The sequence below is a fragment of the Aythya fuligula genome, chromosome 12 (genome assembly GCF_009819795.1).
Source record: "Aythya fuligula isolate bAytFul2 chromosome 12, bAytFul2.pri, whole genome shotgun sequence".
Taxonomy (NCBI): Eukaryota; Metazoa; Chordata; class Aves; order Anseriformes; family Anatidae; genus Aythya; species Aythya fuligula.
Genome location: NC_045570.1, coordinates 21,483,096 through 21,506,240, shown reverse-complemented (window position 1 = coordinate 21,506,240; position 23,145 = coordinate 21,483,096). Strand labels below are relative to the sequence as shown.

The window sequence follows — 23,145 nt, the reverse complement described above, 5'->3', positions numbered from 1 at the left end:
GGAGGGTTCCTGAGATGTAGCCCTGGGGGTACCTCCCTACACGGTGGGCATCCCACTGTCCTTCAGGCCCAGCAGCCAGCTCTGGTCACATCTCACAGCATCCTCCTTCCTTTTTGCAGTGTCCAATGGTGGAGAATGAAGAAAGAAGAGTCCCAGCATGGAGCTGTGAGGCAAAAAGAGTGGAGGAGGTAGCCAGAGACAGGCAGCCTGGGCAAAGGGACACCCTACCACTGGGACTGCGGTCACATCAGAGCATGTCCATTTTGCATTGGGTGCCCTCCCTGTAAGCACAGCTGGCTTTTAATACAGATGTATTGTATTAAAAAAGACACCTTACGTTTCTCAGTGACCTTCAATAATAATACCTGTTGTGTGGAAGAAAGGGGATAATGATGTAAATTGCATTTGTGGAATCAAGCATGTGCCTACTCTGTCACAGCATTAAAACGCACAATTAGGACACCATTATATTCCACATATTTCCACAGAGACTCCCCACAAAGTTTCTTTACCTCTTTTCTTTTTTTTTTTTTCCATCCCAAGAATAGAGCTCTCTGCCAACTTCCATTCAAATATCTGACTACAAAATCTGACATTCCAGTAAAAGCTCTAAGAAATCTATCAGTATGTGAAACTACTGCTTAAGCCTTTTAAAACAGAACGACTGCTGTTATCCCAGCACTTGAAGAACATTTATGTTGAAATTAAAAGCATCAAAGGAAGCCTAAAAAATACACAACCGCACAACTTTAGAACAAAAGAAAAAAGTCAAGTGATTCTAGGTAAAAAAGTGAAATCAGTTTCTACTTTGTTTCCTATACACAAATTAAAGACAGAAATTCTTGAGTATTTAAAACACAGAACTAGATGTAAACTATTATCAAGGATCACTTATTAAACTTCTTTAATACAAAGTATTTAAATTATATTTTTAAAACAATGATGAGAACAGCCCAGTTCTGTTGTAAATTTGCAATCGCAAAAGTACCTTGCTGCATTTCTTGTGTTTTTGTTGTTGTTTGTTTCGTAGTGTACAAAACTCAGGAGGAAAAAAAAAAAAAAAAAAAAACTGCTTACACTACTTGGAAAACCATCAGACAGGAAGCTAATTAAACTCATCAGACAGGGATTTTCAAATTACTTATGTACTGCACAATAGATAAATACTCCCCACCACTCACCCCCATCTTTCAAAGTAACGTCTTAGTTCTTTGGATTAAATGATGACCAGCTGAATTGGTTTTGTCTTCTTGGCAACACTAAATCCAGTGACAGATCTCTTTGTTCTTTTTCTGAATCCACTAGCTGATAGCCAAGCATGTTTATAGCACCTTTGCAAACTTCCTGTATTTTCTTAATTTTCTGGAATGAAAGAACATTTCTCCAGGCCTGGGAAACATTGACTGCATCTCGAGACGTGATTTTGAAGGCTTCCTTTTTTTTTCCTGGCCCCTGTCCATGTGTGATGTTATAGACCCAACTTTTGAGTGTGGGCGTCAAACTAAGATCTGCAAATTTATACATTTCTGAGATTTCTGATAATGGATCTCTCACCAGATCTTCAAAACGGATCATCAGATAGCGATCTTTAAGGAAACTAGGTGGTTTTAGAGTAGCTGTTTCATAAATCTGAACGTGACTTCTACAAATCTCTTGCATTACTTTGTATTTGCTATCTTCCACTTTAGTGCCATTGGTACTCAGAACAATTCCATTGTCACGGGCTAATGCTTTGACTGATTGTTCTCGTGACTTGACAACTGCCCTGGGGTCACGGACCAGGTGAATGATTTTGAGGTTCAGGGATGGATCAGTGAGAAGTGGGTAGAGGACCTTCAAGTCAAAAAAACGAACCTCCTTGATGACAACATGGCTGTAAGTTTTACAGGCTTCCTCCACCTTGGTGAATGGGTACCGTCCACATAGAGTCTTGCATGCCATTTCACTGGTTATGTCAGTACGTTGAAAGGAGTCACAAGCAGGAGCTGAACATAGAGCTCGACTCACTGCCCACTGGAAAAGATCAGATAAGTTTCTTTTCCAAGGCATGTAAGCATCAAACACAGACATGTCACACAGAAAGACCGACCTGACTAGGTCCCGCACTGCCATGTGCAAGACCTTCGCACTGTTCTGATACATCGTAACCCATACGTGCCAGGCAGGCTCCATCAGGTAGAAGACACTGGGGTGCTGGCTGAAAAGCTGACCAACAAAAGAAGATCCTGACCGCCAGGAGGAGAGAATGAGGATGTGGACTTGAGACGGTTTCTCCTCAGACTGAAGCATGAAGCTACTGTACCGGGCATACATGAAGACTAAGAATCCAGTCTGAACCATAACAAAAAGTATAACAATTGTGCTAGAGATCCGAATCCTTGCCATTCTCACTGAGGAAAAGCAATTAAAAAAGCTGAAAAAGAGAAGGAAAATGCTGGTGAGCTGTTGATGCTATGGCATAACAATGATAAAACTTACACAATACAAACTCTTGCATTAGTAAGACCTTTCTTTAAATGTTCATATACATAATTCAGCACTATTAGGTTCCTTTGTCAGTGGTATTTGGAGGAGAACATCTGCAGATGGATGGGTGTTGAAAACAGAAAGAAAGAAATGCACTACAGCAAGATCACAGTAGAAGTAAGTTTGTAGTGAAGGTTTGAAGTAGTGAAGAAACCTTGTGTTGAGGCTGCTCAACTGCTGGAAAAAAAAATAATAAAAAATATAAAATGGTCTCAGCTTGGATTCTGGGAAATGCTGCCAAGGAAAAAGAAAATCTTAGTCACTCCACTCCACTGTATTTCAATCTCAGTCTAACAAGGGTTTTTATTGCTAGATGGGAACATTAGCAACTGCAGGTACTGAAATTAAAATAATCTTCTCGTTAACTCTAAGTGTTGCGCCCTGTGGTGACAGTAGGACACTAAACCAACTGATGATAGTGCACAACATCCTGTTTTTCAAAATTACAGGAGATGGGTGTAAACTTGCAACCTCAAACAGCTTCTGGCTATAAATGTTGTACGGGACAAGCAGTGGATGCATGCCTTTTGTATGGAGTGCATATTCCCCATGAGTGATTAAGGAACTATCCATTTTTGAGTTAGAATTAGCTACATGCACTCCTCACAACTTTTTCCTAGAGATTTTTGGCACCTGACTTTGTACTCTCACTTTTGCAGATTCCACTTGAAAGCAGTTAGTATGTTAACAGGCTGGGTTTTAGGGAAACATGAATTCTCAGGTATGAAGACCATATCAAGGCTTTTATGTGGAAGTATTTACTATCTAACTGCATTTAAACGTATTTTTTTTTCTTGTTACAATGAATGGCAGATATACCGAAACACTCTGGACTGTTGAAAACAAATAATGCAGACTAGCAAATACAGATGCAAAACCATTTGAGGTAATACATGAGCTAAGTTCTTAGTGCTAGCATTATAAAACATGAAAAAGACTATTTACTAGTACTGAAAGCTGAAATAAATGGTTAATTAAAAGAGATGGTAAAAACAGGCAGTTTCAGCTCTTTCCACTGCCCAAATGTCTCATCAGGATATAAACGCTATTTTAAATGAACACAGTTTTGCTACTAAACTTTTGTTTTTAAGCCAAGGAAAAGAGCAGAAATATTTTTTTTTCTCCCAAACTTCCGTCTTTCACTTGCATTACATACTCTTTATATTCACCTACTCAGCTAAAAATGCCTTTTCACTGTTTTATTACGTTCCCTTCTTCATCACATAATATCATTCTGTAGCTACGCAAAAGCATTTATATATCTCTAAAACCATGGATATCCCCAATTTTGTTACGCTGCCCATTGAGGCATTTTGTCCAGTGACTCCACATTTGCATCAATGCTGCACCAATATCCATGACACATGCCTGCAACAGCACCTCTGAAGATGAAACCCAAGGCCCATTAAGCCTCCCTTGCATAGTTCCTAATGCTTATCAGACACTCTGCTAAGCCACTTCAGTCTGCTAGCTTGGAAGAGAACTAATCACTCATTTTTTTTAACCTAGCTCTTTAGTGTCTAAGCAATGCAACACTGTACATAACAGTACTGGAGCTGGCACAAGGAAGGGGGGAAAAAAGGCATAGTTACGAAAGGAGGAGCCTGATCATAGCTGCCAACAAAATACATCTCGAGCCATTCACTCAGATATTTATGTTATCAATGATTAGACCTTTTGAACATCTAGTGCATAATTGTGTCATCAAATTATTTACATATACTTTTCAGGTGGAGTTATACTAGGCCTCCCTTATGATCGGGTCCCTCAAGCCTCCTGGGTCACTACTCACTTTACGGAACCACACAGCTAATTGCCAAGCTTACAAAGTACAAATGAACAGTGAAAGGTATAAGCTCACACAGCTTCTGTGAAACAAAACAAAACAAAACAAAATAAAACAAAACAAAACAAAACAAACACGTGTTTTTCATTAAGCTACTGCAAGTCTTTTGCCCCGTCAAAACGGTGATTAAAGGACCATGGTTAGTATCACTGAATGGTTGGGGTTGGAAGGGACTTCGGGAGGTCTTCTGGTCAAACTCCTGCTCAAGCAGGGACACTCAGAACAGGCTGCCCGGGACTATGTCCAGGATGAATATGAACCAAGGGCTGAAAGGGAGCACAACAGCAGCTGGACTTCCTGTCCATTACTGCAACTTCAGATACCTTCTCGGTGACCAGATCCTTTAGCAAGCACCTTCTCATTCGCTCATGAGACCAGAATGAACAGAAGTGGCAATGGTGCTGCAAGAAGTAGAAAATCTGATTGATAAGGACATCAAGTTGCCTCACACCATTCACGTCTCTGCAAAATTTGAAGTATCACAATAGTTGGTATCACAATATACACTTTTATACATAAAGATGCTGCTAGGCATAAATTATTTTAATAACAGTTACAATGGTATTAACAGAGCACTTTTCAGACCTAAAATGGTACCAAAATATGGAGAAGGGAAGAAATAATTTGTGCAGAGGATGATCATTTAACTCATGCTTTTAAGGACTTATCACATGAGGGATTTGTCACATGAGACAAGTAATATTGTAATCAAGCAAACATCTTTGCAGTCTGGGAACAGCATTACTGTTGAGTGAACTTCCTTTAAGTACAGAATTCAACCTGAAAATGAACAAAAATTAATTTTAGAGTTAAAAAAAAAAAAAGAAAAAAAATCCTCCTATTATATTATACTAAAGACAGAAAGAGAGCAGCGCATATGGGCTCTCTGACCTGGGGCAAAAGACTGGCATGAAAGACTCTCTCAGAACAAAAAGATCTGGGTTTGTTGCAGGAAAACTGAAAATTTGGGCTAGAATAAAGCAAAGAACTGAAAACAGCTGAGGGAAGAATTACAAGTACCTGCTCCCACAAAATAAGTTCTGAGCAACTGAATCATAGCTGTCTTTGCCAAAGTCTTCCCCAGCCATTTTGTGTCTAAGAACATTTCAAGCACACTTGCTTTTAAAACAGCTTGTATGTATGAAGTATTTTTTTAAAGCCAAAGTCTTTATAGATTACAAAGAAATAAGTTTAACTTCCACAAAATGCAAAAATACAAATTTGAATGAATATCCAATAATGTATTATATCCTGTGGCTTTTAATAGCAGAAAATTATTTTGTCCTGTATGACTGTCATACACTAAATGCTGACTTTCAGACCAAACATTAGAGTTGAATGTACGTAAGATTTATGTACTTATAATTCACCACGGTACACCTCAGAACTGACTGTGAAAATGATCATACTAGTAAGTGTCATGCCTTTTATAGAATTGATAGGAAAATGTTTGTGCATGGCTTGATAAATTGAGCAAAGATCACTTGGAGGTCTATGTTTTATGGAGGTGTTACTCATTACATACTTCAGATGTAAGACATTACACCGATGTGTATAAGAGAAAACAAACCAAAACAAAATCACCACCACCAGAATTGCTTCTGTGAGCTTACATTAGAAACAATTTTGCTGCTTGAAACAGTGAAAATGCATGAACATTACAAAACAGATCCGAGAACAAAGCACAACATTACAGTAATTCTTCCTATAAATCACACGGCTGACAAAACATTGCTTAACAATGGTATTCCATAACTGGAAATGGAACATCTTCACAAGACAAAAGCTTGCTGTATTGTCAACAATGTGTGGTAAAAAAAAAAAATAATAATAATAATAATAATAGTAATTTAAAAAGCTTAGAGGGTGTCTTCTATAACCACTAGTACTTCAAAAAGAGTTAAAAGTATTTCCAATAGTTGTTGATTGCTAAATCATTGAATGGATTGCCTGTTTGATTATTTTAACCTAACAGTGAAAGTACAACAGAAATAATTAAACTACATTAAAGGAACCATAATCAGATGTTTTAAATTCTGACATTATATTATCATTTTAGCTGATGGTGCTATTTCTGCTTTTGAAAACAGCGTTTCTTTTACAATTTAGTGGTAAAAGACATGGAAGAGTCACTCCCAGGTAACCATCAAGCTTAAATACTTCATAATGTAATGTAATACTTCATAATGTAATGAAACATACCACAGATTTCATGATATAACTATAAAAGTTTTATATATGTGTGTGTGTATATATATATATGTATATATGTATATAAGATGGGTTTTTTTTGGCCAAAACGGTTTGGAGTTACATAAAGTTGTACACCCTGAACAAACGGCAGTGTCAAGGCATAGCCCTACAACACCTACTTTTCCATGCTGAGGATCACAAGGTGTCTTCAGCTGCTAGAAAACAAGACTGCGACTGAGCAGACCTCGTGTCTTCAGATCTGCGTTGGGAATACCGACTGTTTCTAAGGATGGCAAAACTGGGGCCGTGGGGACACCTGCGGTGACCGATCGTTCCCCCGCCGCGGGCTTTGCCAGCACCAGGGCGGCGGCGGCCCGGAGCGGCCGGGGACGCGAGGGCAGAGGCGCGCTGCGCAGAGCCCCACGGAAGCAACCGTTCCAAGTAAGAAACTATGACAAGGTCGTTCCTCCTACACGCCGCTTTCACCTACACACAGAGGCTGGACACTGCAGAAAAGTGGGAAGGGACTTCCCGGAACGGCAGGAAATGCTCTCTACAGCACCTGATTTAACAGTCTAATTCCGGCAAAAACACCTTGACTCGGATCAGCCATATTCTCTAGGGAAGTAAAGGACAGGATGGAAAAAAAAAAAAAAAAAGCACATTTTCAGCAGCGTCCCCTTGATCGCAACCGACCGCACCGCGGCACCGCGCGGAGCCCCGCCGCCAAGCCACCGGCCGCCCAGTCCTGCAGCGCGAGCGGCTGAAAGAGAGCGCTCCGCTTCGCCGGGCCGCGGGCGCTGCCGGCGGACGGCGAGGAAGGGCCCGTCCTCGCCGCGGACCCCCCGCCCGCCCGGCTCGCCGGCCGTACCTCCCTGCGGGACGCCCTCCGCCCCCGCCGGCCCGGCCGTACCTCCCCGCCGCCTCCCGGCACCGCGAGCATCCGCGCTCCCCACGGAGACAATGGGCCTCTTTCAGACGTGGCCAAGGCGCCGCGGCAGCGGGAGGAGCCCGGGAAGGCGCCGATCCGCCCCGCGCTGGAGCATCCCCGGCAGGGACCCGCCTGACAGGGGCCGCCCGCCCCGCCCCCGGCCGCCCAAGCGGGACCGGCGCGGCAGGGGGCAGCGGGCCGGGCACGCCCCCGCTGCCCGCAGCCGTCCGCTCGCAGGGTCCGGGGAGCCCCACCGCAGCCGCTCCGCTGCCACGCTGCCAGCCCGGGCCGTGCCCCCGCACCCCCCACGGCGCTCTCGAGGGGCCCGGGCCCGCCGGGTTCGACGCCCGCAGCCCAGCCGCGGTGCCGTTAGCGGCCTGGCGCGAGCCCTGCACCGGAGCCGGGTTGTGCCGCCCGCCGCAGGCCGCTCGGCTCCTTAAACGAGCGCGGAGGCGTTTTCAATCTGGCAGCGCCCCTGAGGCATGCTCTTAATACTCGCGCCCCCAGACATTTCCAAACCCGCTTTTATCTTTTATTGTGAGACTTTTAACCCACTACTTACTTTTTCTCCTAACGAGACACTTCCAGAAAGCAAACTTATTTTAGCGTGCCTCTCAGTCTGTCCTCAGTGAACGAGGTTTAGATTGCTCTCTGACAAGTGCATACACGGTAGTTCTGTGCAGTAGCATGGTGTTGGACTGCAGTGGAATTTTTATTTACTGCTGCTTAGCAAGCTAAAGGAAAAGTTCTTACAGCCAGCCTTCCAAGAAAAGGAGCTTCAGGAAGTCTCAATACTAGCTGTTATGGATCCACATGCAGGTATATTTTTTCTTGTACTCTCCTGTGGTAGCCATATAATCTCATCAAAAACAAAGGACTACCTGTTTTAGGGGGGGGTTGTTTAACTGTCCAAAGTTAACCATTTCAGTCCGAAAATGTTCCCACAGAGATGCATGAATTAACATATTTTAAAAAGGAAAAATTACATAATGTCATAGCAACACAGAGCAAGGAGAGAACGTACTCAGAACATACATACCTAGTTCTATCTTTCAAAGTAAAAAGTGTGTACAGATAATAAAAGCAGGTACTGATTTTTGAACTGGGTTTCTTTAAAGTTTTCTCAGGCATTTCCTCAGGACTGATGCTGTTTGCAGGACAACACTGGAGACAACGGCAGAACTGATGATATTGGAGTTGTAGTGAACACCTGATTCTGGAACACAAACATTTTAATCCTACCGAAGACCCAGAGAAAGATAAGGAGAATGCTGACATATTGGATCCAGGCAAATTTAATGATTTCCCAAAATCCTGGCTGATATTTAAAGAGAGTCAAGGAGTGTTAATGGAGAAACTTCTCATACAACCACTGCAGTAACTAAACAAGAGAATCAGAGGTGGAAAGGCACCAAATTTGTTAGACATCAGTTTGTGTGGCAACTGCAAAGCTGCTGAGTCACAGAAATCTCAAAAAGCATTTTACCACAGAAATGCTGTGCAAAATACCTATCCTAGAAGATGTTCAAATCAATTCTGTGCAAAATGTCTATTTTGTCCCTGCTTCACCAGAAAGCAGATATTGGTAATACTCGGGCAGGTAAATAAACCTTGTGAGAGATGTGCTATATACATTTTCTTCGAAACACGGGCCAGTTCTTGTCTGAGAAACCGAGTAAAGAACATAAATCATTCTTTTGGAGCAAAAAGTTTTCAGGACTGTCTGTATAGGTAACAGATTTGCCACATCCACTTCAGGGGTTATTATTGGCTGAACCAACCTTGTATACAGATTTCTGATTTGCTTTAGGTCGGAAAGTGTAGTATCATGCTTTGCCAGTAGCAAACATTACTTCTCTTCTGTATCCACAACAAAGTGGGACTGCAGGACCAAAGCAAGGCTTACTAATGAGATTCACTATGAATTGCTCAGAAACCACCTTAAAAGGTCATTTTAGTAAGGGTGAAGAGCAGCAGGGGTTCCCAGTAAAGACAGAAAACAGTTATGTAAGCAGAACCATCTGGAAGTTGCACACACGGAGTTACGGGTAAACAAGTATTCAGCTAACGCTGCAACTATAGCATATGCTCAGCAAACAAAGGAAAAGTTTAGCAAGAAGTCTAGGAGAAAGCAGTGTTCATTTGGCCTGTATATGAAGGCTCGAATAATGCTATCCAATTATGTTTCAGTTAATGCAGTTTTCTAAGGATATAGGATAACTTCCTCTGGGTAATGAATAGTAGCATTAATGATGAATGGTGTATCTGCTGCTCTTCCAGTCATCCAAACAGGGTTGGGATCTGAAAAAACTGTCGTCACTAAAATGGGGAAAGAAAACATCCAAGTTAATGGGGTTTTCAGTCTTAATACAGAATTTAAATCCTCTAAGAGCAACTACCAATATGCTAACTACTGCTGTGCTGCAATTAGCAGCTGTACAGTCAGGCTTACCATTTCTATCTCGATATGCTGCAATGATGTTTGTTAGATCATAGTCAGCTGCAAAAGGACTTGTGCCATTGACCACAGACACCTGTTGACACAAGGAGATATTTACGTTACTTGTCCACTCTTCAAGAAAGTAATCCTACTGAGTTTGTTAAGCAAAGTAACCATGTCTTGAAAGGAAAGCACACAGATGTCACACTAAACATCTTGGCAAAAGATTCTCTTCTACCCTTCAGCCTTACAAATAAATGTTTAAGAGTTCAGAAGTTCTACGGTCCACTCTGTGCAAACATAGAATCATAGAATATCCTGAGCTGGAAGGGATCCACAAAGATCATCAAGTCCAACTCAAGTCCATCAAGTCCCCAGAGGACCACCCAAAAAATCAGACCAAGTGTCTGAGCATTGTCCAAATGCTTCTTGAACTGAGGCAGGCTTGGTTCTGTTACACATTCCCTGGGGAGCCTGTTCCTGTGCCTGACCACCCCCTCAGTAAAGAACCTTTTCCTGATACCCAGCCTGAACTGCCCCCCCGTTGCAGCTTCAAGCCATTTCCTTGGGTCCCTCGGGTATGAATAACTAGAGTGTCACCTATGGTGCTAGTAAGGGAGGAAATTAATGGAGAAAAGACAAAAATAATAATAATAATAATAATAATAAAGAAGTCCTCACATTGTATCTGGTATCCAGTCCACAGTGGTTAAGTAATTGCCTCTGGTTCAGTTTCAGGTCTCCATTCATATAGAGCTGAGATCCTGGTACAGGAGAAAAAAACTGAAGAAAAGCCATGCTCTGCATCACAAGCATTGACATTCTCTGAAACAGTGAACATGAGAAAAGAAAAATCAGGAAAAGCAAACAAAACCACAAACAGTTTTCTAACTCTTTGTATCTATAAATCCTCTGCATAGATTTTATTTTATTGATGCCCAGGTTTCAGATCATCACATTATTCTAAAGAAGGGAGGACCAAGTGAGAAATATGAAAATAAACTAGTATAGTTCTTGATTAACTAACTTTGATTTTAAAAGTTCCGTACATAATTCAGCAGAGTCCAACAGTTTGTGGCTAATGACAAAAAAAAAAAAAAAGACTTTCCATAACATGTTAAAAGCAGCCAGATAATTAAACATATTCATTGAAGGTAAACTTTAAAATATTCAGACATCAAAACCAATACCCTGCAATAAGGGCTTGATAAGGAAATTCCTCTGCCCTCATCAGCCATTCAATCTGAAAGAAAATTTCAAATTTACTGTAAAACAAAGGCATTGTGACTACTGGAACTTTCCACATGATATTAATGACTAAACTAATACTTCAGCACATAAATTTAGGACTGTAAAGGCTTTTACTCTGGATCTCAGGGGTTTAAGATTATTAATTTTTTTTAGCTCAGCTGAAAGTTTAGTTTAGCTAAACTTGTCTACCTGCAGCCAGCAAGAGTCCCTCAGACAAGCTAAAGTAAAAGTTCCTCATCTGTTTGGCTACATCAAACTCTATTCTATACATTATTGCTGCCTTCGGATGCATCCATGGCTTCTCTGTGCAGCGGTGTTTTATCCACTCTTCTAGCTATTAATCCCACTAACACCTGAGAGAGAGACAATGGCAGCAGAAGCGTTCTTGTCTCCCTGAGACACCTTTTTGTCCCCTCTCAGCTATGAGGTATGGATGATCCTGGCAAATTATTATCATTGTTTCAAAAGCTCTTAAACAAACAAAACCTATGGAGTTTCAGGATGCCGCAGCAGCCTGTCCCTCCAACCTCTACTACTGTAGATCTATCCTCTATGCTGCACCACAACCCAATAGGAGGACGTACAGCTTCAAAAACAACAACAAAAAATAACCACAGAACAACAACAAAACACACACCAACCACCATACCAGTGTAACAAACTGAAACTAGGAATGACCCAGTAGAGAAGGAAATCAAATATATTAGCAAAATAAATCTTTTGAATAGGAATTTCAAATGCATAAAGATTCTTTCTTGCTTTGCATAACCACTGCTGGAATATTATATTGGGCCTATATGTCACAATGAATAAAATGAAAAATGCTCACATAGAGTTGGTAGGAAAAGATTAGAATCAGCTGAACACCAAGTACATGCTCGGTAGATTGTAGCGGAAGCTCCAGTTTAAAATGTAACTGATCCATTTTGCCATCTTGATTTTTGTCTTCCTCCCTAGTCTAAAAGAAGCAGTAAGAATGGTTTTGCTTGTTTGCTTAAGAACTTCCTGTTAAAAAGAAATACAAAGAATAGTTATTGTCTAGGAGATCTCCACACCTGCAACATATTCATAAAAAGGAATCAAATGATTCCATAGGAAAAACAATAAAAATCTAATTTAAAGACATGAGACTAGAGACAAGCAAGAAACCTAAATTTTGTTTGTAACACTATGCCCTGGGTGCTCCCCAGGGAGGGAAAGTTCATCAGGCCCTATAAGAACTCTTCTGCCCTATGCCATTCCAGCAATCTTCCCTGTATACTGGCATTGGTATGCATGATGGATCTTCTGCCACATCTTGCGCGAATGCACAGCTTCTGCCTTCTGCCCTTGCAGCTTGCTTCTTATCAGCTTCTGTGTGCCTTGTACAATCCCTGGCTGGGAGCCAAGACTTGCTATGCTTCTGTGCGACAAATGCACAGTTCTTCAGCTATCTGCAAACATAACAGGGAGGCGTAACAGAGCTTTCACAGATAAGTAACTGCTACTGTTGAATCCCAGAAGGAACATTTGTTTGCAGAGTAGAGACTTCAGGCTTTTGAAAGCACATACCTGCATTAAAAACCATGGGTTACCAGTGAACCCCTGCAAGCTTCTGAGTGCAATAAATCATACAGAGAGGGAAAAAAGAAAAAAGGAAAAAGACAAAAGAAAAAAAAAAAAAAAGAAAAAAGAGCTGATTAAAAACTACCCGTCCCGAGAGACTCGTACCGTGAGGTGCAAAACACGAGGCTGCTGCTGCTCCTCGAAGGCAGCGGTGCGCGCCCACCCACTCGCTCACAGGCACCACCAACGCGACCCGCGTCCCCGCCAGCACCGCCCGGTACGCCTACCGACAGAAACGGGACTCGCAATCTGTCCTCCTGGAGCCGGTTGAACGCTGGGAACGTGCTCCACGCCAAGAAGCTGCCCGGGCCGGGCCCGGTGGTGGCCACGAAAAGCACCTCGTACCGGAACCGCACAGTGGGCTGCTCACGGTACGCGCCCTGCTTCAGCCAGAAACCTGCGGGCAGACACAGCGCGGGGCCTCAGCGCCGGGCCGGGCCGGGCCGCGCGGGGCCGAGCGGCGCTCACCGTGGCTGCGGTAGGCCACTAGCAGCGGCGGCACGTAGGTGAACACGGCGATGAGCAGCAGCGCTAGCGCAGCGGCGGAGCAGAGCCCGGCCCGGTAGCGAGTGTAGAACGCGGGGTGCGAGAAGAGCTCCACGCCCGCCATCGGGCGCCCGCCCGCCCGCAGCCCTCGCCCTCACCGCGGCAACGGCGAGGCGCCGGACTGACGGGACGCAGCGCCTATCAGCGCGCCGGGGCGCCGAGGAGGAACGGGCGCAGCAGCCAATGAGCATTGGGCTCGCGCGCTCCGGGACGGCTCGTTGCAGCCGGCGACAGGAGCGGGACGCGGGCGAGGGCGCTTGCCACGGCACCGGGACCCCCGGGACCCCCGGGACCCGGGACGCGACCTCCAGCGCCCCGGGAACGCCTCGGAACTCGGCGTTCAGACTGCTCCGGCCGCCAGCGCTGGGCCGGAAGCGCTGCGTTTCGGGCGGTTGCTAGGAAACCGACCGGAAGTCCCGCCTGCCGAGCCGCGGCTGTTGTTGTTGTGACAGGGACCGTGACAGCGACAGGCCCCGCCGCCCGCCACGAGTCCCTGCCCGCCCGCACTCGGGCCTCGCCGCCGCCGGCTCCGCTTCCTGCCCGGCCCGCGCCATGAAGTGGATGTTCAAGGAGGACCACGCGCTGGGTAAGGGCGGGCCCGGGCCCGGTGCTGCCCGCCGGCGGCCCTGCGCCGCCCCGTCTCCTGCGTCGCCATCTGCCCCGGGCCTCCCGACTCGGTACGCCCCGGGCAGCCCCCGAGCCGGTCGTCGCGGCTCTGGGCGGACAGCCCCCTGCGGCCCTCGCCGAAGGCTGGCGCGGTAACCGGGGACGGTCTCCCCGAGTAGCTGGGGTCTCGTCGCAGGGAGGCAGGACGGCCGCAGCCCCCACCGGCTCCCATGTCTGCAGCGCTGCTGGCTCTGCCTAGGACACCGGTGATAGATACTGTTACCATCCCAATGACTAATTACGAGTTTTGTTCACAGAGCACAGATGCGTCGAGTCAGCAAAAATCCGAGCCAAATACCCTGACCGTGTCCCGGTGAGTAACCAAGCCATCTTCATTCCGGTACTTAGAGGCGAAGATGGATAAGCTGTTCCCATCCTGCCTTCTCTTCTTTGACCAGATCCTACTACGTAAATTCATCTTTCGTGTATTCATCTTCCATTTTGTGACATAGATGTTTTAAAGAGGCTCCAAACACATTTAACTAATTCAGCATTCCCTCCTCTACCCCTACACGTATTCTCAAGTAAGCAACAGTGCCTGACTTTCTGAATGCTCACCACGTGTCTATGGTTTATGAGTGTCCTGGTTTCTTCGAATAGCAATTATATTCTCAGTAAAGACCCTATGCTTTCAGTCTCTTGAAGATTTTATTCTGTGCCAGGGAGAGAATAAATTATTACACCTTGACAGTCATCCATCATGGCTAGATGAGTTTTGTAATTTTCCCCTTATTTAATATCCACCTGTAAGCAATCTGATCTTGAACCTACCTCATGTAAACTCTGTTGTTTGAAAAGCCATTGCAAGTGGTGACTTTTCCTTTCTGCATTAATACTTGCTGCCTGCTAAATAGCAAATAACTTTTCTTCACTCTGTAACCCCCTTTATCATGTTTCAGTCAGTGAAATGACCATACTTCATGCTCTTGTGTAACATCTAGCAACACATTCACATTCTCAACTAATATACTTGAGAGTAAAATTTCCACATTCCATCTGATCACATGCCAATTAATGACATTCCTGTCTGACCTCTACGTAAGTACCTTAGCCAGTAGACAGCACAGACCAGAGATAAGACCTCTAACCATTTTGCCTTTCCCTCTTCCTGAATCAAACCTAGTCACAGCATCTTCTCCAGTTGTAGTCTGGCAAGCTCATCCAATCCTTGCTATTTTCCACTTGGCCAACTACCTAATACAGACTGTAGCATGCTAATAACCATATATCTTTACAGGTATACTTTTGCGCATTTCCAGAATATCTTTCACGACCCTAGAGGAAAAAGAGAGACATTGGAACTCATAGTATGAGTCAGAATTACGTGGTACTTTATCGAGAACGGATGGCAATGTGTAAATAGATACAAGAATTAAACCTCAAAGTCCATTGTGATGCTTTGTCTAGGAAAATAAAAAAAAATCTGCATGGTGTTTCAGATTGAGACACCTAACTTTTACAAAGTAGTTGGTATCAAATATACATTCTTTTGCATTTAGTGATCAAAAGTGTTTTTCAGACTTAATGCATGTTTTCTTCTTTCCAGTCTGTAGTCTGCATCCAGAATGATGTAGGTCAGAGGGTTCTGACCTTCAGAGCAGTTCTCAGCTGCTGTCTCTGGCTCCATGGATTTGTAGATATTTCAGTAGCTCAAACATCTTAAGCTGTATTGAGATACCATATGAATAGCCCCTGTCCTAGCCTGGACCCTTTAGAAATAAAATGGGAGTTGAAAAGACACTCATGCTTCTTAAGCACTGCTATTTTAAATTTGCCTGGGCATCACATGATCCAAGGGTTAGAGGTATCTGCAAGTTTTACTAGAAGCAGTTCACCAATAGCCTTGACTTCCAATTACGACAGCTTCTGCATTGTAAAGCTAAAATGCCTGGTAGATTATTGCAATCTCTTTTTTTAAAGTATCAGATGTTAAAGCTTGAATGCTCCTTTCAGTCTGGTCTTGGTCTTCTCCACCCTTCCCATGTACTAAATTGCAAGGGCCACCTACTGTACCATCCTGTTTCTGTAGACAGCACCAAATAAAAGAACCCTCTCCAGATCATAGTGTATTTTGTAAATTTACTCGAGCCTTAACTGTATGCTGTAGCAATGAGGAGTGCAGAGCTAAGCAACGGAGGCACAGCAACCTCTTGTCAGCCCTGTTTCCCCACATACTGCATTCTTCAGGTCCTTTCCATAAGTTATACTTAATTCACCTTCCTCCCATATGTTGCTTTTTGCTTTGTTTGTGACCACCTTGCTGTCTTGCCTTCCTGTGGTCAATTTCTTAACTTCCTAACATATGAAGTAAGATAGTGTAATGTCAGTTCAGTGTAACACAGGAGAATAGCATCAGTGAGACAACAATAATAAGGTAGAACAAACTGTATGCTCTAAAGTGCAGTTACGCATATTCAGAATAAAACTTTTTTTTTTTTTTTTCTGCTGTCCAGTGAAAAATATCAGTATGTTACTGCAAACCTGAGTCTGTAGACATTCTAAAATGGTGATTAACATAGGCATCTTTTTTTCCAAGTCTATGTATCCCATCTGGCTCTTACTCATATATAACTCATACATAGCTAAAACCAACATTTCATTAGTATGGCTTCCCTGTCATCCTGTAACTTCATCCAACTGATGCTGTAATCGTATTGTTGATAATATCATACGTAACATATACTGCTGGATCATTTATCAGTTTAAGTTTAGAATGTCAGAAGCATACAGACAAGATCACATCACAGCACATTTCTGCTAATCTGGTGGAGCACTCAACTGGCTTCATTGGCAGACTAACTGGTACTCCAGGGCACGCTGCAGGCATTCCTTTCTCTGCCTAGACTCATCATACAGCCTGGCTAAAATGCCTAGTGCCTAACTGTGGGAGGTGAATAATTATTGCCAGATTAATTATGCAAACCCAGACAGTGTGGATGACAATTCAAAAGCTGTGCAGCAAAACACTTTTTAAAAAAAAAAAAAAAACAAACCATGGGATCTATGGCAAACTAGAACCTTACATTATACAATTTACACTGCAACTCTATCAGAATTTTGACTACATTCAGATATAACATGGTCTCTTCAGCTCTGCACTAAGTTATCTACAGTATGGCTGCTGCTCTACTTAGCATGACAGTTTCTGAGATCCTGGTACATGTGTGATGATATTGGTACATATTCTGTGATGGTGCAGTACACTGCACAGATAAATACAAAATACTTAAAAAATAGTGAATCAAGTTATGCTTTACATAGAAGCCTAAGAGACATTTTGGCATCTTAGGATTGTGAACAGCAGGTGAAGTCAAAAACATTAGATTCTAGACTAGGCTGGTGGTTCTCCCTCTTACCTTAGTACTGATTTTTTTGTTTGTTTTTTGCTTTAGTGTTGATGACTTTTTTATTTTATTTTTTTTTTCCCTTTTGCTATATTCCATATCAAGGCAATCAGTTCTGTCATGTGTTAGGAATGACTTGGGGCTTTGTTCAGAGGAGACAGTTAAGTTTGATGGGTAGAAGTGGTGTGTATGTATTAAACCTTTACTTCTTGGTTTGCGGATTACTATTTTATCATATAACATTTTAAAAGAGCATAGGGAATGCTCCTTGCAGACTACAGTTCTATGTAACACAAAATTTCAATCAATGACTGCCACTTTCTGTGTATGAGATAGTGACAAAGACAAAATAAGCAGCATATGTACAAAGTGAGTGAGTGGACTTCACAATCACAGAATCATTAAGGTCGGAAGAGACTTTCAAGACCATCACCCTACTGCCAATATCACCTATTAACCCATGTCCCTAAACACCAGGTCCAACCTTTCCTTGAACACCCCCAGGGACGGTGACGCCACCACTTCCCTGGACAACCCATTCCAATGCCTGACTACGCTTTCTGAGAAGAAATGTCTCTAAATTTCCAACCTAAACCGTCCCTGGCGCAACTTCAGGCCATTCCTTCTAGTCCTATTGCTAGTTACCTGTGAGAAGAGGCTGACCCCCAGCTCCCTAAACCTTCCTTTCAGGCAGTTGTAGAGAGCAGTAAGGTCTCCCCTGAGCCTCCTCTTCTCCAAACTAAACAATCCCACATCCCTTCAGCTGCTCCTCACAGGGCTTGTGTTCCAGACCCGTCAGCAGCTTTGTAGCCCTTCTCTGGACATGTTCCAGGACCTTGATGTCCTTGTACTGAGGAGCCCAAAACTGAACACAGTACTCGAGGTGCAGCCTCACCAGAGCTGAATACAAGGGGACAATCACGTACCTGGTCTTGCTGGCTACTCTATTCCTGATACTAGCTAGGATGCCCTTGGCCTTCTTGGCCACCTGGGCACACTGCCAACTCATGTTCAGGTGAGCATCTATCATTGTCCCTAGATCCTTTTCTGCTGCACAGCTTTCCAGCCACTCTGCCCCAAGCCTGTAGCGCTGCATGGGGTTGTTGTGGCCAAAGTGCAGAACCTGGCACTGAGCCATGTTGAACCTCATCCCATTGGCCTCTGCCCATTGACTCATCCCGTCCAGGTCCCTCTGCAGGGCCTTCCTACCCTCTGGCAGATCGACACTTCCCCCTAACTTGGTGTCACCTGCAAACTTCCTGAGGGTGCACTCAATTCCCTCATCCAAATCATCAACAAAGGTATTAAAGAGGATGGGCCCCAACACTGACCACAAGAGATCACTCCTGGTGACCATTCTCCCGCTGGATTTCACTCCATTCACCACCACTGTCTGGGCATGGACATCCAGCCAGTTTTTAACCCAGCAAAGAGTATACCTGTACAAGCCATAGGGTGCCAGCTTCTCCAGAATACTGTGGGAGACTGTGTCAAAGGCCTTGCTGAAGTCTAGGTAGACTACATCAAGAGGCTTTTCCTCATCCACCAGCTGGGTCACCTGGTCATACAAGGAGATGAGGTTGGTCATGCAGGACATGCCTTTCATGAACCCATGCTGACTAGGCCTGATCCTCCGGTGGTCCCACCTACATTGTGTGATTGCATTCAAGACGACCTGTTCCATCACCTTTCCGGGCACCGAGGTCAGGCCTGTAGTTCCCTGGGTCCTCCATATCACTTTCCACTGCTGATTTACCAGTACTGCAGTCTTGTTGATTTTTTCATGACTCCAATACATTTGGAAGGAATATGTGAGACCAGAGGAGGGCCACGAGGTTGTATCAGAGGGCTGAAGCATCTCTCCTGTGAAGACAGGCTGGGAGAGCTGGATTTGTTCAGCCTGCAGAACAGAAGTCTCTGGGGGGACCCTATAGCAGCCCTCCAGTGGCTGCAGGAAAGCTGGGGAAGGACTCTCTGTCAAGCAGTGCAGTAACAGCACAAGGAGTAACATCTCTAAACTAAAAAGAGGATAGATTTTGGTTAGAGCAGGTGATTTATCAAAGCCTTCTGTTCATAGAAAAGCCTCACTTTCACGCTTATATTTTACAGGTCATAGTGGAGAAGGTCTCAGGATCTCAGATTGTTGATATTGACAAGAGGAAGTACTTAGTTCCATCTGACATCACTGTGGCCCAGTTCATGTGGATCATCAGGAAGAGGATTCAGCTGCCCTCCGAGAAGGCAATATTCCTCTTTGTAGATAAGACTGTCCCGCAGTCTAGGTAAGAGGCTGTTCACTTGGTATTCAGAACCATATCAGAGGGACATTAACTCCTTTTGAGGCTTATTTGGTGATTTTTAGAAGGCACATATTTACAATTTAAATCTCACTGCTTCCCTCCCCCCCTCATATGTGATAAATATCTTGTTTCTCAAGCTAGGCTTAAAGGAAAGGTGACTACAAAATGTATTATCAATACTTTCATGGCAAGAGGGTAAGCTCTGGCATTATATCTTTGGTTGAACGTAGGAACAACACTGATATCATCAATGGCAAATAATCCTCAGTATAACAAAAAGGTTGCATGTTAAGTGCTCAAAAGCAAACACCATAAATTATTCTGAAAAAAACATTAACCTACCTCTGTCAGTTCACAAAGAAATGACACTATATTTTTTTTTATATAAGCATGAAATGCAAAATGACTGTAGAAAGGTTTTTCACATTGCTTTTGTATTGGAATAAGTTGCAATGGTTGCCTGCTACATACAGAATAATATATAGAAGCAGCAGCTACTTACTATACAAGCTATTTTAATATTTGAAGGAATAGCATGTAACATTATGTGGCTTAGATGCAGCATTTTTCTTACTAACCCTTACCTTTGTAACAGTACTCCCAGGTAACTTGTCCAGACTCAGCTAGAAATATTTTTATTTAATTCATGATACACAATAGGGACCTGTGAACCTTTTTCTATGCTCTCTCTTCTGGGAGCATTAGGAATGCATTAGTGTCATCTTCTTAGTGCTATACAACTGCTAGCAACAAACAGGAAAGGAAAAGAAACAGCACATTATCTAATCTCACATTAATGATGAGATCTCTCATCTCTGCTGGAAATACAGGGCGCTGAAGCTTCAAGCTAATGGAAAAATGTAAACTTTTGTTAGCAGATAAAAATCTTATTGATCAATGGCTACTTCTCTTGTAGGACAAATTTATTGCATAGACCACTAACTCTTGCCATTCTTCTCTCCTCATCCAGAAGTTTATCTACTATTTTCCAATTTCCTTCTATTTCTAGTATTGCCTGCAACTCTCTCCAGTTCCTCTCATGTGGCATCCCTTTCTTATGGGTAAAAACCCATGACTGTTTTCCCCATCACTCACATTCAGTCTGCATCTTCCAGTTCACTAGTTTTTTCTCAAACAATCTTGGGAAGTCAAAGGTGAGCAGAAGCAGCACCACTTGTGCACCTGACTGAAGTCAACTGCCTGTTTCATCTGTGGTTCACAGATAGTTGGAACAATTTACTGGCCAAGTAATTGCTTGGTTCTGTTACTGTTTTTCACAGTAAAGCATCCCACTAAAGACTACTTAAACTGTGAAGGGCCACATGCCTATCCTGTTAAAAAAAAAAAATAGTCCAGACATTCAAAATTTTATCCACTGAAAAAAACACTAGCTTTTAGCTAGCATGGAATTTATTGCCCACACATTTTAGTAATAGCACTATTTTAAGTCATCACTTTTTAAGAATACAGAAGACAAAGCTTTAACTCCTCCAAACAACCTGGACCTCGGAGAAACAGTCCAAGCAGCATAAGTTTGGTGAACTTAAGACCATCTGAACATTCAAGACTACAGTATATGGAGAGAGAAATTAGGTTCTTCACACAAGCAGCAAGGTTTCAGTTCAGCTGCATTGAAGGATGATGCTACCAGGCTCTTAATCTTGCTATTAGTCACAGCATCAATAACATACAATTCAGAAATTGAAATACATCCAGTGAGTAATTCCTAATAAAAATAAGGAAGCATTTTCATAGATGTACTTATTAGGTACACAAGAAACAGAAATCTAGGTGTCCTGCAGGGAGCCCAGGATCATTTTGTGAAATCAGGAGTCAACTTTTTTTTTTTTTGTGTGTGTGTGTGTTTTAATTTATACATAAGACTTAATTTTAGCTTTTATTAATCTTTATGTGAGATTCTGTTACCATTTGCAACTGTCGTGATCCAAGCAAGCTGTTTCATTTTTCCCTCTTCAAGCTTAACTATGGGACAACTTTATGAGAAGGAGAAGGATGAAGATGGATTCTTGTATGTTGCCTACAGTGGAGAGAACACATTTGGTTTCTGAATGTTGGGTCTTGGCTACTATACCATCCTGCTGTGTATCTTGTAAATAGCTGATCATTTTCTGTTCTGACATCCACGTAGGTTTCTTCTATATACATGTATTTGTAACTTGATTTATTTCCTAATGTATCTATAGGTCTTGTTTTATTAGACTGTTAAATTATAAAAAAAAAAAAAGTGTGTTTTTTTCTCATGGCTGTGGATTTGCAGAGCCTCACTTCTTTAGGGGATGCATTTAATGGCATTGATTAAATAATAAAGCAAAGTAGTGGAGCTACTAGAACATGAAAAGAATGCACATTTATTCTGTTTTAAGGAGTTAATTTATGAAAAATAAAAACATTGAATTAGTATTGGGAACACTGGATTTGCTAGGTTATCCTAAGCAGTAGCAAGATGCTGATCATGTTGAATCAAGGAAGTATGTTCTCCTTTCTCAAATAACAAAGTACAATAAAAATTCCTACCACAAACAGACAGTGATGTTATTTGTTTACTTTCACTTTGGCCACAGTTATATATCATTCACTAGATAGCATACAACTGCTTACATTATTTACTAGATATTGTACTGCTTCTCAGCATTTGGGATGCTGCTGATGATAGAAGGAATAAACAAAAAGCTATCTGTTAGTTCTTAAGACCAAAAGATTCAGCACTATTACATGTAATCAGGAGTTTAAAAGCCAGGCCAGCGCACAGGCTATAAGCGGAGGAATAAATACTGTTGGGTTTTGGAATGCAGGACCTAGGTGAAAAAAAGTATAGCATATAAGGAAAGGGCATCTTGAAGAAGGAACGATACAAATAGAAAACCAGAGAGCTGAAGAACAGGAAGGAATAATTTGTCCATGAAGTTGTGGCCAAGAGAGAAATAACTGGTAAGGAGTTCAGATTAAAACAGTTGCATGAGCAGCTTTAAAAAAAAAAACAACAGTAGTGGTTGTGTTACAGTTAGTTACATAAATATACATGTATTTCCCAACCAAAAATTTGGTAGGTATTGTAAGGAATTTACAGAACCAAGTATGTGAAAAAATAGCTTTAATTTGCTTGAAATGGACAGCTAGACTTAGAAATGCTGCATGCAAGATAAAGAGTTCAAGATCTGTTCCTATACTTTATGAGCACTTTCGCTCAAGCATGTGGCACGGCACAGCAAAAACAGAAAGGTTTGCCATAAAACCAAAAAAGCTGTTACTCATGAGGCTCTCAACTTCCTTCCAATTTGGCTTACCATAGCTACATGACTACCTCTACTTAAGAGGCAGAGGCAAGCTTGTGGCTCTGAACTACAAGACTGCATAAACAAACAAAACCACATGTAAGTGCATAGTACTGGAGTTCATGCTCTGATATGAAAAGACAACACCGGGTTGGAAGAGTAGCATTGCTCCGGAGTTTGTGAATCAGCAAGGAATCACTAATT

General features: G+C 42.8%; 3 protein-coding genes across 5 annotated transcripts; 1 reads left to right on the top strand and 2 right to left on the bottom strand.

The window, feature by feature from the left end:
• Nucleotides 1-1,129: 1,129 nt before the first annotated feature.
• On the bottom strand, nt 1,130-7,593 carry LOC116493873 (carbohydrate sulfotransferase 5-like). 3 transcript variants are annotated; one of them, XM_032195499.1, is made up of 2 exons: nt 7,437-7,593; nt 1,130-2,413 (listed from the first exon to the last, which is right to left on the bottom strand). In XM_032195499.1, exon 2 carries the CDS (start codon nt 2,383-2,385, stop codon nt 1,204-1,206), a length of 1,182 nt encoding a protein of 393 aa, XP_032051390.1. In that variant the 5' UTR covers nt 2,386-2,413; nt 7,437-7,593; the 3' UTR covers nt 1,130-1,203. The 3 variants fall into 3 exon arrangements, with proteins under 3 accessions (XP_032051390.1, XP_032051388.1, XP_032051389.1); XM_032195497.1 differs by having other exon boundaries at nt 7,479-7,593; XM_032195498.1 differs by lacking the exon at nt 7,437-7,593 and adding an exon at nt 4,696-5,166.
• Nucleotides 7,594-8,184: 591 nt separating this feature from the next.
• TMEM231 (transmembrane protein 231) lies at nt 8,185-13,443 on the bottom strand. The gene is made up of 7 exons (XM_032195362.1): nt 13,261-13,443; nt 13,020-13,189; nt 12,017-12,145; nt 10,618-10,761; nt 9,949-10,030; nt 9,710-9,815; nt 8,185-8,821 (listed from the first exon to the last, which is right to left on the bottom strand). The coding sequence occupies exons 1-7, from the start codon at nt 13,400-13,402 to the stop codon at nt 8,632-8,634; spliced, it is 963 nt and encodes a 320-aa protein (XP_032051253.1). The 5' UTR covers nt 13,403-13,443; the 3' UTR covers nt 8,185-8,631.
• Nucleotides 13,444-13,722: 279 nt separating this feature from the next.
• Nucleotides 13,723-22,193, top strand: GABARAPL2 (GABA type A receptor associated protein like 2). The gene is made up of 4 exons (XM_032195363.1): nt 13,723-13,924; nt 14,262-14,317; nt 19,458-19,630; nt 21,627-22,193. The coding sequence occupies exons 1-4, from the start codon at nt 13,891-13,893 to the stop codon at nt 21,715-21,717; spliced, it is 354 nt and encodes a 117-aa protein (XP_032051254.1). The 5' UTR covers nt 13,723-13,890; the 3' UTR covers nt 21,718-22,193.
• Nucleotides 22,194-23,145: the final 952 nt, after the last annotated feature.